The sequence below is a fragment of the Chiloscyllium plagiosum genome, chromosome 29, assembly GCF_004010195.1.
Source record: "Chiloscyllium plagiosum isolate BGI_BamShark_2017 chromosome 29, ASM401019v2, whole genome shotgun sequence".
Classification (NCBI taxonomy): domain Eukaryota; kingdom Metazoa; phylum Chordata; class Chondrichthyes; order Orectolobiformes; family Hemiscylliidae; genus Chiloscyllium; species Chiloscyllium plagiosum.
Genome location: NC_057738.1, coordinates 32,540,590 through 32,560,649, shown reverse-complemented (window position 1 = coordinate 32,560,649; position 20,060 = coordinate 32,540,590). Strand labels below are relative to the sequence as shown.

Sequence of the window (20,060 nt, the reverse complement as noted above, 5' to 3'; positions counted from 1 at the left end):
GTAGAAAATGTCAGTATCAAGTCGGTCGTCACTGATGGAGATGGAGAGGTCCAGGAAGGGGAGGGAGGTGTCAGAGATGGTCCAGGTAAATTTAAGGTCAGGGTGGAATGTGTTGGTGAAGTTGATGAATTGCTCAACCTCCTCGCGGGAGCACGAGGTGGGATGAATTGCTCAACCTCAGCTATGCCTGTCTCTTTGTTGGCTACATAGAACAGTTGATCTTCCGTAATTACACCGGCACCACTCCCCACCTCTTCCTCCGCTACATTGATGACTGCATTGGCTCCACCTTTTCATTTTTATATCCTTTCAGTTCGTATCATTGTTGTCCCAGAGTGTTTTTCTCATATGCTTTTTCTTTTTTAAAAAACCTATATCATTCTGAGGATTATATTGTCCTGTCTGTCCTTTGATTCACTGCATTTGTGATTAAGGGGATATAGATTAATTCTGAGTAGGTGCTGAGTTAATGGTTAGTTTTTTTTCACTTAGTCTAAGAATAAGTTTGTTTATAATAAAAAAGCTTTTTTTAGTTAATTGAAGGAACCTGGTGAAAATCCCTGGACAAAGGGAAATAATTTGACCATTTTTTGATGATTAAATAAAACATTTATATTTTTGGGATGTTCTTGGGGTTTAATGGAGGAGTAACATTGCTTTGAAGTGGGTCACTGCGTGATAAAGGTACAGTAAAGTCACCACAATCCCAGAGGACCATAGGGCTACTCTGTCATTACAGAAAGCCAGCTGGTGGTGGCTTACCCTGAGGGTCACCATGCCTCAGGGGAGAGGAGAGGTTGAGAAGGTCAGTGCTTTATGGAAGCCTCAGACTTTTTGTTTCCAATTCATTTCAATACAGTAGAGGAACAGGCCTTTTGGCTCACCAAGCCTGCGCTGATTCTAATCCTTATTTAGGCGCATTACATACTGCCCATGTGTGGTTTCTATCCCTCTGTTCACCTCCCATTCATGTGTCAATCAAGATATGCCTTAAATGTTGTTAACGTGCCTGCTTCCTTCACTGGCAGTGTGTCCCAGGACACCCACCACCCTCTGGGTGAAACATTTCCCCACACCTCTCCCCTAAACCTTCCCCCTCTCACCATGAGCCTGTGCCCTCTTCTGGTTAACCTTTCCACCATGGGAAAAGGCCTCTGACTCTCCACCCTATCTAAAATTCTATCAATTTTGTAGATCTCTTTCAGGTCACCCCTCAGCCTCCATCTTTCCAGTGAAAACAACCTCTCCTCGCAAGTAAAACCCTCCAGACCAGGCAATATCCTGGTAACTTTCTCCTCACCCTCTTCCTCCTTCTGATATTGTAGCGGCCAGAACTGCATGCAATATTCCAAATGTGGCCTAACTAAGGTTTTGTACAGCTGTAACATAACTTGCTAACTTTTATATTCGATGCCCTGACCGATGAAGGCGAGTGTGCTGTATGGCTTCTTGATCTTATCCACCTATGTTGCCACTTTCAGAGACTTGTGGACCTGTACACCTAGATCCCTCTAATATGTCCCTTTGACATCACAAACCAGCAGTCTCAGCCAATTGAGCTAATTGATCCGCTCACTCTGTGTTAAAGGCACCATGTCAATTCAAGTTGTTGTTCTGGCATTAGGGTATCCATGTGGCATTCCAAACACACAAAGCCCACTTGGAATGGGGGGGGAGGGGGAGGCTGCACCTGTCATACACGGAAGGCTCCAGAAGGAAAAAAAACGATTTAAAAATGATGGGGAGAGCAGAAAAAAAGCAAAGGTGACACGAACTGAAGTGAATCATCAGGATGTGAAACACACTGCTCAAGAGTGTGGTAGATTCTATTCCTTTGAAATGAACCAGTGATGATTTAGGCATCCCCTCGAGGGGTACTGTAACAAATAAATTTAAAACCTCGCACCACTCTCTGTGTGAAAAGGTTGCCCCTTTAGGTCCCTTTTAAATCTTTTCCCTCTCACCGTAAACCTATGCCTTCTAGTTTTGAAGTCTCCAACCCAAGGGAAAAGATCTTGGCTATTCACCCTATGCATTCCCCTCGTGATTTTATAAACCTCTAAAAAGTCATCCCTCAGCCCCTGGACGCTCCAGGGTAAACAGCCCTAGCCTATTCAGCCTCTCCCTGTAGCTCAAACCCTCCAATACTGACAGCATGCTTATAAATCTTTTCTGAACCCTTTCAAGTTTAATGACATCCTTCCTAATGCAGGGAGATCAAAATTGAACACAGTATTCCAAAAGTGGCCTAACCAATGTCCTGTACAGCTGCAATAGTGATAGCTTGTTGGTGAATTAGCTTTCCATTCCTAGTTTACCCACTGTGTGGTTGTGTGTGATAAGCGCCTGTGATTTTAACAATTTGTTCCAGGTCTGGACCAAGACATGTTGGTGAAAGCATGAGGATAGCTTTCCACTGCTGTACAGTACATGCTGACAGGAACCTCGGTGCATGTATACCAACAACCACAAAGTGCTCTGCGTGGAAACTGGAGGCCGTAGAAATGACTAAGTGCAAATCTGTGGTCGACAAATGCAAAACACGGCCTCATTCACTTTGCCTATCACTACGCTATTTTTATAGCAGCTTCAAAATCCTGACTACACAGAACAGAAACCAAACACCCAGCAAGCAACTTCCTTCTCTCCTGTCTCCACATGTTCCAGCCCGGTGTTTGGAGTCTCTCGAAACAAGTTCGTAGAACCTATGTAGCACCAGTTTCATTCTTAGCCCACCACTCTGAATGGATATAGGTTTCACAGGATCACAGAAATGCAGCGGTGCAGAACAAGACCATTCAGCCCATTGTGTTTTCGCCAGCTCGTTGAGGATTTTAACTTATTACCAGTCCCCTGCTTTTGCCCCACCACCCTGCGTTGGTCTCTATTTATTTCTATTTATGTTCTTGAATGTCACCATTAAAATAACAGCAATAATATTTTAAAAGTGTCACTAATAATAATCACATAACTAGAGGATCCAGAGGAGATTTACAAGCATGGTGCCAGGAATGGAAAATTTCAGCAATGGACAATGGTTTGAATAGACTGTGCCTTCCTTCGGACCAAAGGGGAGTGAAGGGCAATTTTGTTGAGTTGGACAGAAGTAAGAGGGTCTTAGATGGAAGGATGTATACCTTTTACAAAGAGGTCAATGAGGAGACAGGTGCGCATGGGGCTGTGGTGGTGTGGGTGGATTTGGAGTATTAGGCAGAAGGTTTAAAGGGTCAATTGAGGAGTTTTGTTTTTCACCAAGAGAACAATGGGAGTATAAAACTAAGAGTGGTGAGGGCAGAAACCATCGATATAGTTGAAACGTATTCCAATATGGACTTGACATGCCGTGGTCTATAAAGCTACAAACCAACAGCACGAAAGCTGGATTGGGGGAGGGCACGTCAACCTTTCATATCTACTGTTTCAAATCCTCTAAAAATCAGGTATGTTTGAATAACATCTTTCATTCTTCTAAACTTCAATAAGTACAGATCCAAACTATTTAACCTCTCCCCAGAAGGCAACTCCTTGTTACCTGGTTCACTCAGCAGATACCTTCTCTGGACTGCCTCCAGTGCCAGGACTGGGGGCTCCAGCTATATTCTGACTAGTGTCTTGTGTAGTTGTAGTTAAATCTCCCTACTTTTATACTCCACTCTCGTTGAAATAAAGGTGAACATCCCATTTGCCTTGCTTATGACCCACTGAATTTGGATGCTAACTTTTGTGATTCATACATGAGGACTCCCAAATGCTTCTCTTCGATAGCTTTCTGCAATCTTTCCACATTTAAATAATATTTAGTCCCCTATTCTTCCTGCCAAAGTGCATGACCTCACATTTCCCCATATGATGTTTCATCTGCCAAGATTTTACCCATTCACTTAACCTGCCTGGCATGTTCACCAGTTACCTTACCACCATTTTTTGTGTTATCCTCAATCTTGGCTCTTGTATATTCACCTGGCTCTTACAAGTCATTAACATACATTGTAAATATTTGTGGGCACTGATCCCTCTGACACTCCACTAGAGTTTGCATCCCGAAACTTGCCCCTTTATTCCAACTCTGGCTTCTATCCATGCTAATATATCACCTCCAACACTATAGAGTCTCATCTTATTAAGTAGTCTAATGTGTGGCACCTTATGAAACACCTTCTGAAAATCCAAATACTTACATCCACTGCCCCCTCCCCTTTATATATCCTGCTTGTTACCTCCTCAAAGAATTTAAGTACATTTGTCAGACATGATTTCGCCTCCAAGAGGCCTTGCTAACTCTGCTTGCTTATATTATGCATTTCAAAAACTTTGAGGAAAACATTTCTTCCTAATCTCATGGTAGCTGAAATATTTCCCTGAGTTGAGCCATGGTGAGACTCTAACCCAAACTTCATGAACATTGTGCTCCTCCCTCACTTATCTGTTGTGCCTGCAAGTGCTCCATCTCCCTCCCCTCACTCCCTCTTATCTGCTACAATTGCATCCCTGCTCTATCAGCCAAATGTAAGTGCCACACCATTGGTGAACCTGCCTCCAGCTGTCTGTTATACCCTGAAGTCCTCAATTCCCTAACTACACATTTCTACTTCTCTTACCTCCTTTAAACACACTCTTCAAAACTTAAAATGCTTGGGTCCAGCTTTTGATTATTGACCTTTAATATGTCTTTATGTGGCCCTCAGTGTCAAGGTTTTGTTTGATCAAGATCCTGCCGACTACCTTGAGGGAATGTTTGAGTATTAACAAACATGTCACTGATGAACTGTGAGCAGATTGTCCTGTTCCCTCTGCCCATCCCAGCTCCACAAAGCAGAACAGAGCCAAGGACTTGGTACAATAGCACTGGGACAATTTTTAGCTTCTGCCCACCTCTATTCCCGGCCCACTTTGGGAACTAAAATCCGGCCCTTAATGTCCAACATACAGTGTGGCAGTGGAGAGGTGGTTTATGGGTTAGTGAAATGATGGAGAAGTAGAACATCTGGATAGGTACATGAACAGGAAGAGTTTAGAGGGATATGGGCCAAATGTTGGCAAATGGGAATAGATCTGTTTATGATATCTGGTCGGTGTGGACGAGTTGGACCAGAGGGTCTGTTTTTGTCCTCTATAACTCTGGTTAACTGGATGCTGTCTATACGCATGTGGAACCTAATCCCAGGCAGGACTTTGGCAATGAGGGCCATTGGCTACTCTACCATGAGTAGGTGGGTATAGAAACAGGTCATCAGTAGAAATGTTCTAACTACGACTGGATACATAACAAGGGAAGCAAGCAGGTCATCTTAAACTTGTTACAGCTAGTTGAAGGAGGAGGAGACCAGACGTCAAGCTTGTCTCAGTTTTAGATGGATTCACAGTGCAAGAAAAAGATGACAATTGCAGAGCTCCTAATGCTACAACCCAGCACCGGTCAATAAGTGATTTTTAGAAGCTTTGGGTTCACATCCCAGTTGCCCCGGAGAGGCGGCATGACATGTCTGATTAAAATAGCTATAATTAATCCACCTGTTTGGACATGTCCTGATGCACCTCTGGAGTCAGTGGGTCTTGAACCTGGACTTTCTGGACCTGAGATAGGGACACTGTGCCACAAGATACAGCTTCAGATATTTTAACCAACCTGTTCAGGGATGCTATGACGGGTTGTACCCATCAACTGTGTACTCAACATCGAGTTGTCCAATTTCAAATCACCTTCATTCCCATCCCTTAATTCCCTTTCCAGCCCCACCTCCTCCCTTCCATTCTACTGACCAACCCTTCTTTCCACCTAGGAAAAAGTGAGGACTGCTGATGAAGAGCTTATGCTCGAAACATCAACTCTCCTGCTCCTTGGATGCTGCCTGACTGGCTGTGCTTTTCCAGTGCCACACGTTTTGACCCTTCCTTCCAGCTATAACTGGATTCATTACTCCCATCCACCAATCAGGTCATACCCACCACCCGAGTTCACTTATCATTACCTCACCATTCCGCCTCTCCACCCAAAACCCTTGCCCCATCCCTCCACCACCTAATCTGTAGCTCCCCCTACCCCCACCTTCGTTCCTAAAGAAGGGTTAACCCAAAACATTGACTTCTCCTCCTGAAGCTGCCTGACTTACTGTGTTCATCCAGCCTTCTGCTGGTCTACTTTGGATTCCAGCATCTCCAGTTTTCTTCCCTATGACACACTTCTGGAACAAGTGGGACTTGAACCACTTGCCCCTAGACAGTGCTTTATACTTTCTTTCTGTATTTTACAAGGACAGGTCAGCAAGGGCACTCTAACCCCCACATGGCCAATTCTCTCTCTAAAGGCTTTGAGTGTGTTGGTGGGCACTGCTTGCTATCTGTCTAAGGACATCTGGGCACAAACCTAATGACAGTGTGTTGCTTTGCCATGGCAAAGGTTACACTAAACAAGGAGAGATGATGCACCTTGGTCACAATCACAAGGGATGGTATTTTTAATCAATTTTGTTCAGGTCATTTTGGACATGTAACAGAGATGATAACTCTTGAGAAATGGAAGCATTTTGTGGGAGAGATGGTCAGGGAGTTGCAGGCAAGGTGGGTGACACCATATTCACAGATTTTGGGAAAAGGGAAGCTTGCAGTCTGAGTAGGCGTGTGCAAGAACACAGCAGTGGAAGGGGAGCTTTCTTGAGGACTGATGATGGTAAGTGATGGAGAAAGTCCCTGCAGTATCAACACTGTCGAAGAACATTGATCAGAACTGCATCAACTGAGGTATTCTCCTCACAGGGAACAAAGGAAATTAAGAGGAAGTGCTCCTGGCGTTAGGAACAGCGACACACCTCAGACGACAAGGAGGGTAAATAAAAGAGCAACAGGCTTAGAACATGAAAGTATGCCTGGATGCAAATCAAGAATGAACACTGAAATGTATTCTTTCAGCTTGTAATAAAGATGACTGACATGCTTTGATGGAGCTCTTTCCAAAGTTTCAAAAACGACAATGATGCCAGCAAAATCAGGAAAGTGAAACCACAATCTGGAAAATCACAAACAGGAGACAAAGTGCAGAGCAGACACACACAGCACAGACACACACAATAAGACACAAAAGCAGAAGTATGTCATATGACTCATTGATACCTGCTGTGCCATTCAATGTGATCACAGCTGATCTGATAATCTACAACTTCACTTATCTGTCTTGCTCCCATAATCTTTGAGTCACTTACTGATTAAAAATGTCTACTTCAGCTTTGAATATACTTAATGGCCCAGCCTTGACAGCCCTCTGTGGTAAAGAATTCTACTCATTCACAACACTCAGAAGAAATTATTTCTCATCTCTGTCTTAAACGGACAATCCTTAACTCTGAGATGATGTTCTCTCCTCCTGGACTTTCCCACAAGGGGAAACAACTTCCATCCATCAAAAAACTAAACATTAGGGGTCTGGCTTACTGAAGGAAGATTATCTCAACACTGGAATTGGGAAGCTCAGATCACTGAACTGACTTTCCAGTTTTTGTTTACCTCTGCCAATAATCTACATTCGCTGTTTGTCTGTCTGTGCTAACTATAATGTGGAATTTAAAAGGGATTTACAGTTTTAGTTAGTGGTGTTACATGCAAATATTTTCTGTCTGTTTACTGGTAGCTTTAGTGTAATTACTTACACTACATAATAATTTTTGCTTAGTACAACAACCTGGTCTGCACATTCCATCAACCTAGGTCTGAAAATCAGACACATTGGGGTCCTGTGAGAACTTACAAAAAAATCTTTAAGCTTTGGCAGGACTTCAGGAAAAGTGGGGCTTGGTTTGAGCAACCCGTATGGGCTGTAACACACTCTAGTCATCTTTTTGTTGGCTTTTAAACATTCTCCCTCTGCTGGTTTGTCACATTGTATGTTTTCTCTTTCAATCTCAACTACCTTTGACTTCCTTGGTAAACTACAGTCAATTAATCCTCTTCCTAGAGACGTTGATCCTCACTGGGATATACATTCACTGAGTCATGAACTATTTATTTAAGGAGGGGCTGTGGGGTCAGTTAGCTGGACGGCTGGTTTGTGATGCAGAGTAATACCAATGGTGTGGATTCAATTTCCGCACTAGCTGGGGTCCCCATGAGGGACTCTCCTCACTCTCAATCTTCGTCTGAGGCATGGGGACTGTCAGGTTAAAGAGTCGGCAATTGTCTTTCTGATGAGTGAAGAGCCTTAGGGTTCTTAATTATCCACAATTGTTCCTCAATCATCATTTCTATTAAACTCCTTTCCCAGTTCATTTCAGTCAGCTCTGTCATCATCCTTACATAATTATCCTTATTTAAGCTTAGTATAGTCATTTTTAATCCAAGTTTCTCACTCTCACACCAAATGCTAAATTCTACCATGTTATCGTCACTGTTCCCTAGGGGCTCTTTAATTCTGAGATAAATTTATTAAAATTGCCTCCTTTTCTGATCCAAAATAGCTTGACCCTAGTTGGATCCACAACTTTTGCTGTAGGAAACTGTACACATACTCCACAAGTTCTTCCTCATTGCTACCTCTGTCAATCTTATTATCCCAATCTAACTGAAGCTTAAAGCTACTCATGATTCATGTATTGCCTTTTTTAACATGCTCTTATTATCTCCCGATTTATACTTTGTCTTAAGAACAGGTGCTGTTCGAGAAAGCTTAGAGACTACTCAGAACTGTTATGGCACAAAAAGAGGTCATTTGGCCCATTACATCTGCACTGGCTCTTCAAATGAGCATCATTACCCAGTAGGTAAAAACAAGAACTGCAGATGCTGGAAACCAGAGTCTAGACTAGAGTGGTGCTGGAAAAGCACAGCAGGTCAGACAGCATCCGCGGAGCAGGAAAATCGACGTTTTGGGCAAAAGCCCTCCATCAGGAATACAGGCAGGGTGCCTGCAGAGTGGAGAGATAAATGAGAGGGGATTGGGGGTGGGGAGAAAGTAGCATAGAGTACAATAGGTGAATGAAGGTGGGGATGGAGGTGATAGGTCAGAGAGGAGGGTGGAGTGGATAGCATTATTCAGTGCCAATCCCCTGCTTTCTTCCCTTTTCATCACATATTATTTCAACCTAAACAAACAGCGCCAAGGACCTGGATTCAATTCCCGCCTCAGGTGACTGTTTGTGTGGAGTTAGCACATTCCCCCTCCGTCTCTGCCAGTTTGCTCTGGTTTCCACCCACAATCCAAAGATGTGGAGACCAGGTGAATTGGCCATGCTAAATTGCCCATAGTGTTAGATGCATTAATCAGGGGTAAATATAGAGTGGCGGAATGGGTCTGGGTGGGTTACTCTTCAGAGGATCGGTGTTGGGTTCAAGATCCTGTTTATGGGTGGTACAGTGGCTCAGTGGTTAGCACTGCTGCCTCACAGCACCAGGGTCCCAGGTTCAATTCTAGCCTCGGGTGACTGTGTGGAGTTTGTACATTCTCCGGGTGCTCCGGTTTCCTCCCACAGTTCAAAGACGTGCAGGTCAGGTGAATTGGCCATGCTAAATTGCCCATAGTGCTAGGTGCATCATTCAGAGGGGAATGGGTCTAGATGGGTTACTCTTCAGAGGGTTGGTGTGGACTGGTTGGGTCGAAGAGCCTGTTTCCACACTGTAGGGAACCTAATCTAATTGCTGAATATCCTTTTGAATGTCTCAATCAAACCTGCCTTCTCAACACTCCCAGGCAGTGCTGCCATATTCCAACTCCTTGATGAGTGAAAAAGATTTCTCTCAATTCACATTTGTTCCTTTTGAAAAATCACTTTAAACCTACGTTCTTGTTCCTTTTACTCCCACAGCTGTCTTCTTCACCTTGTTATTCTAACCTTCACGCATAAGCATTCTCCATCATCCGATATCCTCGTTCACACACATGTAAGCTTTGAACTCAAGCTTGTTGAACATCATTTTTGGGCTACATGAACTCAATCTGCTCAACATGGGCAGCATGATGGTTCAGTGGTTAGCACTGCTGCCTCACAGCACTAGGGACTCAGGTTCAATCCCTGCATTGGGTGACTATCTGTATGGAGTTTGCACATTCTCTCCATGTCTGTGAGGGTTTCCTCCGGATGCTCCTGTTTCTTCTCATAATCCAAAGATGTGCAGGTCAGGTGAATTGGCAGTGCTAAATTGTCCATAGTGTTAGGGGTAAATATAGGGTAAGGGAATGGGTCTGGCTGGGTCACTCTTTGGACGGTCAGTGTGGACTTGTTGGGCCGAACAGCCTGTTCCTATACTGTAGGGAATCTAATCTAAAAAAAAGTTCACCTCCAGACCGGTCTCCCTTAAACCTCAGTAAAACTGGAAGTTTCAGTTGCCACTTTGAATTAAAAGGAAGCTGACAGCAATTTTCCAATTGACCTTCACCTTCCTATGGGTGGTGAGGGGTCTATACCCTCTGCCTGGAGGCAGCCTTCAGGTGATAGGCCAGGGGATCAGCACCCATAAAGGCCCTCTCTGTCATGAGAGGACCTCACGCCCAGCCGCAAGTTTGCATTAAAATTGGAGAAAGGGTTTTTTCATTTTGATACAGCTCCTCCTTCACTCAGCCTCTATAGCAACCTACTGCTTCTTCCAAGACATTAGGGGTCAGTTGGCTGGACAGCTGGTTTGCGTTGCAGACTGACACCTAAAGCATGGATTCAATTCTTGCACTGGCTAAGGTTATCAGGAAGGACTCTCCTTCCCGACCTCTCCTCTCACCTGAGGCATGGTGACCCTCAGGTTAAACCACCAATTGGCTCTCTCTCTAATGAGAGAGCAGCACTATGGTGTGGGAAGACTATGGTGACTTATACCTTTAGCTTTTAAGAAAGAAGGCTTCTCATTGGCCTTCCAACTTCTAGCGTGTGCCTGACTGGATAGCAAGCCTGCCTTTCAGCAATTAATTGGTTGCCTTGGGAAAAATATCCCATAGATGTCAGGATTTTGGCTCCATTTTGGCTCAATAACAGAGGTCAGGACCCTCCAGGATGTATTATACCCCTGTGCTCAATTCTGTATTTTCATCATCTTCAAATTGCATTCTCAATCCAGCCATGTTCAACCTCTATTATTTTACCCTTTGAACACACACATATTATTTACTCTCCAGGTTTTTGAGAGGCAAATCCTGAGCTTTACATTCCAACTGCTGCTGTCAAACTGAAGCCCCTCCAACAGCTAGGGTTTCCAGGATTTTAAATCCGAACAAAGTTTTGCAAGATTTAAGCACACATTGTTACTGCGGTAATTAGTTAGGTTGGAGGAAACCCAAGAATACCTTTCAAGGGAATAAGTCATACCGAAGTATCCCAAATTTATAGTAAAACGAAGCTTCAGATAAATCATTGATTAACTCATTGACCATTTTCTGAAATGAAGAATCAAGAATGGCCCTGAACTACTTCATTTTGTTCACTCTCGATTCTGAAAGATCCACATTCTTGGTCTAACAATTGCACAGCAGCTTTATGAATTGTTTTGCACCGTTAGTGATGACAGGAGAATCATGCAATAATATCGAGTGATGGACAACTCTATACCTCTCCCTGGCAACAGCCTGAGATTAAATTGATCTGTTTGCAATATTGGTTGATCCAGAGATAAGCTTCAGACCCAGTTTTTGGTGCTATCACTACCCTGCAATGTTTTTCAACTTTATTCTGATCTCAGCTCATCGGCTTCTGAGAATCTCATTTGTGCCTTTGTTACCTCTAAACAGGGTATTCCATTGCCCTCCTGACTGGTCTCCCACCTAATCCCTCAGCCACCTGAAGTCATCACATTTACTGCCGTATCCTTACTCACGCCAAATTCTGTTAGCTGATCACACGTTCACTGACCTACATAGGCTCCAGGTCAAGGGATGTCTTAATTTTAAAATTCTCATCCTTGTTTTGCCCCTTCCTGGCTTTTCCCCTCCTCATCTTTATTATCTCCTCCAGTCTTACAATCCTATGAGCTATGGGCGGTATGGTGGCTCAGTGGTTAGCTCTGCTGCCTCACAGCACCAGAAACACAGGTTCGATTCCAGCCTTGGGTGACAGTGTGGAGTTTGCATATTCTCTCTGCGTCTGCATGGGTTTCCTCCCACTGTGCAAAGATATGCATGCTAGATGAATTAGCCATGGGAAATGCAGGGTTACAGGGTCAGGTAGTGGGTGTGCGTGGGATGTACTTCAGAGAGTCAGTGCAGACTTGATGGTCCAAATGGCCTCCTTCCACACTGTAAAAATTCTAAGAGCTCCCCTCCATTCCTGGCCTTTTGTGTATCCCCAATTTAATTACTCTCCATGGTAGTCATTCCTTCAGCTTTGGAACTCTCTCCATAAATACTCCCATCTCTCTTGGCTTCACTTTCATCCTTTCAAGACTCTTCTCTCTCTGCCGAAACTTCTCGTCATCTGAACTTATTTGGTTTGGGTCACACTTTGAATCATACAGTACAGAGGAGACCCTTCAGCCCATTGGGTCTGCATTGACAAAAACAATTGTAAATCTGCACTTTCCAGCAATTGGTTCATTGCTTTGAACGTTACGACATTTCAAGTGCTCATTCAAGCCGCTTTTTAAAGGTTGAGGTTTCTAAAACTTACTTCATACATTTTATCACATTCAAGACACTGAATAACTGTTGTTGCTAAACCATTGGTTAAATAAAACAAACTTATGTGGTAACTGTTATTTCCTTCTCTGGAGCAAAATTTCCTCTTGTCTTAAAACAAAGTCCAGGCAGCCCCCAGGTTGCAAATGGATTCCGTTCTGGAGTTCATTTGCAAGTCGATTTGTATGCAAATCCAAACATGATGCAGGACAATATAAAGGAATGGTTTATATGTCAGGTCTTTAAAATTATACCCCTGTATCAGATTGTGTTAACAAGTGTAGGTATTTGTAAATCGGGTGTTCATAAATGGGGGAACCCCCTGTACAGCAGATTCTGGAAGCCGGACTGGTAACCCACAACCAGAAGAATTAGCTGCAACTGCAGAGAAATAAAAACAATGGGTTGAATCTTATTTTTCTTTTTGAGCAGATTGTGTCAGATTTTGTAGAGGGATTCCTGCTATGATGCCTAGAGTTGATCTCTCACAAAACACACCTCATTATCTACCTACCCACCCCAGTGGCACCCTCACATCTGACTCCAGTCCCATCTTACCATGCACCATTCCCAGAATAACTTTCCACTCATCAGCCATCTGCCCAAAGACCAGCATCCCTTGCACCATCTTTAAAAGGCCTCTGCACACCTGTTGGCAATCCTCTATTGCCTCTCACCAGCAACATCATGGCACAATAACCACAAGGCCAGACCACCCACAATGCAGCCAGCATGGCTGATGTTCTCTTACACATACAACCCATTTCTCTCACTTTAGTTGCTGTCTAAACAATAGGCCATGCAGTTTATCTGCTCTTAGATGTATCCTGTTTGAGGACACTGCTTCCACCCACCTACTTCCTCACATCACCAACTAGTACTCTTTCCCCAAATCCCAGTGATTGCCCAAGTTTTACCATTATGCCGTAAGGAAAAACCACAGCTAGGTAATGTTTGGACAAAACAAAACATGAGCTTTAATTGACAGCCAGCAAAAGGGAACACAAATGAACAGTGGCTGCTGTTCGCCCTAACTGAATGAACAAAATGTTCATCTCTTGACCTCGACAATCCATGATCATTTCCTGTACCTAGTTTGTGTCTACTGGAACCATGTGTCAATCAGGTGCTGTCTGCCTTCTAGGGCCCAATGTAGTGAGCCCTGTCATCCATAGGGAGGACCTCCTCTTTTATCCCCCTTCTCCTTGGATGACTACTCCAGTTCCCCTGGCCCCTTAGTGTCTATCATATCACCTCATACAGAGCCTATTTTATATCACATTACAGGAGGTAAGTGACTTCACTGGAGAGGATTTCCCAGGATGTGGACTAGGCTGGAGAGGTTTAGACATGAAGAAAGATTGGATAGACTGGGGTAGCAGAGCAGACTGGGAGGGGACATTACTGAGATACATAAAATTATGATGGGCACAGACAGGAAGATACTTGGTGGAGGACAATCAATGACTAGGGGCAAAGATTTAATGTAAGGGGAAAGATGTTTAGCGAGGATGTGAGGAAAAGTATTTTCACCCAGAGGATGATGGGAATCTGGAACTCACTGCTTGAAAAGGGACAAATCCTCAGAACATTGAAGCAGTATCTGGATGTATGGCTTGGCATTGCAAGTGTACAAGGGCTGTGGGCCACGTGCTGAAAAATAATATTAGAATAGTTAAGTGGCTGTTTTAGACCAGCACAGACTTGATGGGTTGAAGGGCCGTTTTCTGTGCTGTTGAACCTCTATGACTTTATATCTGACCATTTTGTTTTCCTTCCCTGTTTCAGGCTGAACCAGACTTTTGGCATTTTTCAATGTTTACAATTCCCAGCGGAGAAACTCATTGCCACCTCCCCTCCCCTTCACCCAACCTTCCTGCTGGTAATAAGCCTAATTTCATTGCCACCTTCAGGATCAGCTTTTCCAATGGTTTCCTGAACAGCTGTCACCATCTGAGAGGTTCTACTTCAGATTATGAGGTTACATCTGTTGTTGTTGACTCGCCCTGACAGAGGAAATAATTTCACTCCATCTACTTTAGCAAACTATTTAATCATTTTAAACATTTAGATTACCATCTGCTATACTCAAGGTATTATAAGCCAAGCCCCCAAGCAAGCTGTCCTTCTAATGTAATTCTAATTAATCCTTTTGAGACTTAAAGAAAGTTAGATCAGAGTGTTTTCTACTGTGGGGCATCAGGGAGCCCGAGCAAAATTAGACTTGATGGAACTGGGAGAATATTCCACTAATTGGTATCATATTTGACACAAAGGAAGATGGTTGTGATTGTTGGAGGTTAGTCATCTCAGCTCCAGGACATCTTTGCAGGATGTGATTTCTGGTGATCTGCATTGCACACTCTCTCCGGCCAGCATTTTCTTCCTGTGGGTTAGTGCCAGGAATGAGTGCAGACGCAGGCACTGTGGTCCTGGTTTTGGCAGCCATCAGGTCAAGTAGGGGTGTCCCATCCACAAACCAGACAGCTGTCCCACAGAAATGTCATACTGGGAGATGCGCTAATTGCTTTAATATGAGGCACTGTCCCATTTTCCAAACGAGCATACCTTAGAGAGCTTAGTGATGGGATTGGCCACATTTAAAGTGGCAAAATGGGAGGTGAGAAAAATACAGTTTCACATTGCATGTGGTTTGGGGCTGGAATTCACTGCTTGGCAGTGTGGTGCAGACAGGCTCACTCCAGGCATTTGAATATAAACAATTTGCAAGCGTACAAGCAAGAAAGCAGGACAATGATGCTAAGTGTAACAAGCTCATTTGGAGAGCTAGTGAAGAGACAGTGGCAAGGTGGTTCAGTGGTTAGCCCTGCTGCTCCACCGCACTAGCGACCCAGGTTTGATTCTAGCCTCGGATGACTGTCTGTGTGGAGTTTGCACACTCTCTCCATATCTGGGCGGGCTTCCTCTGGGTGCTCTGGTTTCCGTTCACAATCCAAAGATGTGTAGTTTAATGAATTGGCCATGCTAAATTGCCCATAGTGTTCAGGGATGTGTAGGGTAGATGTAGTAGTCAGGGGTAAATATAGGATAATAGGGTAGGGTAATGGGTCTGGGTGGGCTACTCTTCAAAGGGTCGATGTGGACTTGTTGGTTCGAAGGGCCTGTTTCCACACTGTTGGGATTCTATTTTAATAAAATGGCTGAATGGCCTCCTCCTTATGCTGTGACACTTCAGTGATTCTGTGATGCAATTTAAGCAGCAATTTGCACAGTTACAGTATAAATTTTCAACTTAAAACAATCCCCACAATCACTCTGCTCATTCTTAATTCCGGGCCTCTCAACATTTACAATTTCCTTTTTAGTTCATTCATGGGATGTGGGGGTCACTGGCTGAATTTACTGCTCATTCCTGGCCGTCCTGGAAAAGGTGACAGTGAGCTGCCTTCTTAAACGACTGCAAACCACGTGCTGTAGCGAACAATGCCATTAGGCAGGTAGTTCCATTAAATGACCCGGTGAAACAGAAGAAAAAGCAATGCATTTCCAGTCAGGATGGTGGGGAACTCATAGGTACTGATGTCCCTATGTATCTGCTGCCATTGTCCTTCTAGTGGTGCTGGGTTTGGAAAATCTTTCTCAGGTGACTTAAGATTTTCTGCAGCATTGCTTTTAAATGCTACACACTCCAAACTGCTACCACAGGTCAGTGGTGGAGGGAGTGACTGTTTTGGATGTGGTATCAATCAATTGGGCTGCTTTGTCCTGGATGATACCAAGCTTCCTGGAACTGCTAGTCACGCGGGGAGCATTTCATCACACTCCTAACTTGTGCTTTGTAAACGGTGAACAGACTTTGAGGAGTTAAGTGGTGAATTGCTCACAGGAATCCTAACCTCTAACTTGTTCTTGTTACCACAATATTTGTATGGCTAGTCCAGTTGAAGTTCTGAACAATGTTCACAGAATCATAGAATCCCTACAGTATGGAAACAGGCCATTTGGCCCAACAAGTCCACACTGACCCTCTGAAGAGTAACCCAACCAGACCCATTCCCCCTACCCTATATTTATCTCAACTAATGCACCTAACCTACACATTTCTGAATACTCTGGACAATTTAGCATAGCCAATTCACCTAACCTGTACATCTTTGGACTGTGGGAGGAAACTGGAGCACCTGGAGGAAACCCATGCAGACACGGGGAGAATGTGCAAACTCCACACAGACAGTCGCCTGAGGCTGGATTTGAACCCGGGTCCCTAGCGCTGTCAGGCAGCAGTGCTAAGCACTGAGCCACAGAATGTCGATATTACGGGATTCAGTGAAGGTAGTGTCATTCACTGTAAAACGGCAATTGTTACATTCTTTCTTGTTGGAGATGATCATTGCTTGGCATTTCAATGGCACAAAGGTTACTTGCCACTTGTCAGCTCAAGCCTGACTATTGTTCAGATCTTGCTGCATTTGAACATGAGTCGAAAAAAGTGGCGCTGGAAAAGCACAGCAGGTCAGGCAGCATCTGAGGAGCTGAGCAGTTGATGTTTTGGATTTGAACACTGACTACTTCGGTATCTGAGGCATTGCAAATAGTGCAGAACATTGTACAATCATCAGCAAATACCCCCACTTCTAAGCTTATGATGGTGACAGGTTGGACCTAAAACACTTGCCTGACGAACTCCTGCAGAGACATCCTGGAGCTGAGATGATTAACCTCTAACAATCACAACCATCTTCCTTTGTGCAAAGTATAATACCAACCGGTGGAGAAAACTCTGCCCAATTCTACCAAGCCTAGTTTTGCTCGGGCTTTTTCGTGCCACACAGTAGAAAGACATGCTGATCTATGGCCTCACACTTCCACAAAGGGCAGCAACTTGGACAGTTTAACAATGCTTCAGTACTTTCGCTAGAAGATAAAGCTAGACCATGTGCTTAGGTTTCAAGAATGGAGCTCGAAGTCACAATCTTATCTTATTACATAACAGGAAATCAGGAGTAAGCAATTTACCACCAGGCCTGCTCTGACTGGTACAATTGTGGCTGTCACTTTATTGCCTGCTGCCTATACTTTGTCAATCAAAAATCTGTCCAGTTCAGGCTTGAGTATATTCGATGACTCAGCCGCCAAAGTTTCCTGGAGAGGAAGAAGGTATTGTATTGAATGGCACAGTAGGTTCAAAGGGCTGAATGGTCTACTACTCTGCTTTGTATTGGCCTGTACCTGTATTTTTGTTTTTGCTGCTGTTTACCTATTATTTACTTATCTATGCTACTTAACTCTGTGATCTGTCTGTATTGCTCGCAAGACAAATCTTTTCACTGTGCCTCAGTACACGTGACAATAAATTCAATTCAATTGGTTTCTATGATTCAATGTTCCATCCCAGAAATCCACCCAGTGAATTTCTCTGAACTGCTTCAAACATAAACTTCCTAATGGAGAATGTTGAAAATTCCACACAGTACTCTCTGCCTCCTTGGTAAAGCTGAGACTAAAGCTATTGATTTTACTGTGAAGTGATTGAACATTTGAATATATTCATTTTTATAACCAGGTGAGATTGCATATCTCAACTCTGGTAACAGTTCAGAGGAAATGAATGGATTAAATAGTAGGTAAGCTACCAGGTAAGGCCAACGTTGAGATGATTCAAATCAAAGTAAAAAGTACTCCCGCCATCAGTGAAGTCATGATGTGGAGGTGCCGATGTTGGACTTATGCGGACAAATTTAAAAATCACACAACACTGGGTTATAGACCAACAGGTTTATTTGGAAGCACTAGCCTTTCAGAGCACTGCTCCTTCGTCAGGTAGCTAGTTAGAGAGACTTTTGATTGACAAGCAATAAAGTGAGGGCCACAGTTATATCAGCCAAAGGGATGTAGGAGCAGTGCTCTGAAAACTAGTGTCGTGTGATTTTCAACTTCATCAATGAAGTGACCAAAAAAAAAAGGCACAGTTAGATGGCTACAAGAGTGATTGAAACAGCTCATCTCCAGCCTCTTTGGAGTTTGGTTTCAGCACACAGGAAATAGAAAGAAGTTTTATTTGGGGGATCTCATGAGCTGTAAAACAGAAACTGTCTCGACTCTCCCTTGCGCAGTGAATCGCCATTACCTTCCCACCCGGAAAGGCAAGTTCGGCGCCACATTGCCAAGTGCTGGAGCCGGCAGGAGGGGCCGAATAGCCGCGGGGGGCAATGAGGGAGGGAGGGAGGGGTTCCTATAGGGAAATCACCGCGGTTCTCGGTATCGCTCTGTCAGCCCAACCCCGGCCCAGCGCAGCCCCGGGCGGAGTGAAAGAGTGGAGCCTCCTGAACCCTCTCTCCTTCCCCCCCCCTGACCCTCGTCCCCTTCCCTCTGCCTGGGGAATGGGCTCTCCAGCCTCTTCCAGGTGTCCTTACCTGTCCGGCCTGTGCCAGTCTCCTTCCCCCCCCCTGACCCTCGTCCCCTTCCCTCTGCCTGGGGAATGGGCTCTCGGGGCTCTCCAGCCTCTTCCAGGTGTCCTTACCTGTCCGGCCTGTGCCAGGGAGACCAGCTCCATTGCTCTAGCCGCCGTTGTTCCTTCCTGCCTACGTCTTCTTCCGTGTTGAACAAGAAACTTGGAGCTCCGCCTATTTGGGAAATGCCCTGCCACAAGATCAAGCTCGAGCTTAATGTGGAGCCGCTATAATGTTGGTCAAAAATCACACAACACCAGGTTATCGTGCATTTTGGGTTTGTCTGAAAACACCAGCTTTCGGAGCGCTGCTTCATCAGGTGCCAGTGAGGCTGGAAGACTTTAGACGCAGAATTTATAAGGAAACGATCAAAGGGTCATACAACTCATGCGGTAGAATTGAAGACGCAGAAGATGGCTCTTAGATCTTTATTCAGTTAGAATGGAGGTGCAGGTTTCGATTGATTAATATGCAAATCCCAGAATTTCTTTCTAGTCATTGCCCTGAGAAAATGTAAGGTGTTATCAATATAAAAGCCTCTGGTCAGACAATGTATTTTAGGCGTGAGGTGTTGCTTGGAATCTGCCTGTGTTTTTTATTTCCAAAGTAGGAGTTTATAAAATGCCGCATTGACTGATTGTCTACAAATTGTGTACCTTTTGAACAAAATAGGTTACTATCGTGGTCATTGTGTGTGTGCGCTGTGTATCTCCAACTTACTTGTTGGTATTTGAGACCAGAAATTCTTCTTCTTCACCCAGAGAGTAGTGGACATAAAGAGTCATAGAGATGTACAGCATGGAAACAGACCCTTCGGTCCCACCCATCCATGCCGGCCAGATATCCCAACCCAATCTAGTCCCAACTGCCAGCACCTGGCCCATATTCCTCCAAACCCTTCCTATTCATATACCCATCCAAATGCCTCTTAAATGCTGCAATTGTACCATCCTCCACCACATCCTTTGGCAGCTCATTCCATACACGTACCACCCTCTGAGTGAAAAAGTTGCATATCCTTCATTGCATTAGAGCCAGTCTTAATACCAGAAACTTGGCTTTTTGTGCTATGT

General features: G+C 44.2%; 1 protein-coding gene across 4 annotated transcripts in view; it reads right to left on the bottom strand.

Annotated features, from left to right (window-relative positions):
• ripk1l (receptor (TNFRSF)-interacting serine-threonine kinase 1, like) overlaps nucleotides 1-19,420 on the bottom strand; it is a 70,502-nt gene extending 51,082 nt beyond the window's left edge. Inside the window, exon 1 of one of the 4 annotated variants that reach the window (XM_043719460.1) lies at nucleotides 19,059-19,420. In XM_043719460.1, the coding sequence (XP_043575395.1) occupies nucleotides 19,059-19,303 (245 nt within the window). In that variant the 5' untranslated portion in view covers nucleotides 19,304-19,420. The remainder of the gene's footprint in view (nucleotides 1-19,058) is intronic. The other 3 variants (XM_043719459.1, XM_043719458.1, XM_043719461.1) reach the window with 3 other exon arrangements.
• Nucleotides 19,421-20,060: the final 640 nt, after the last annotated feature.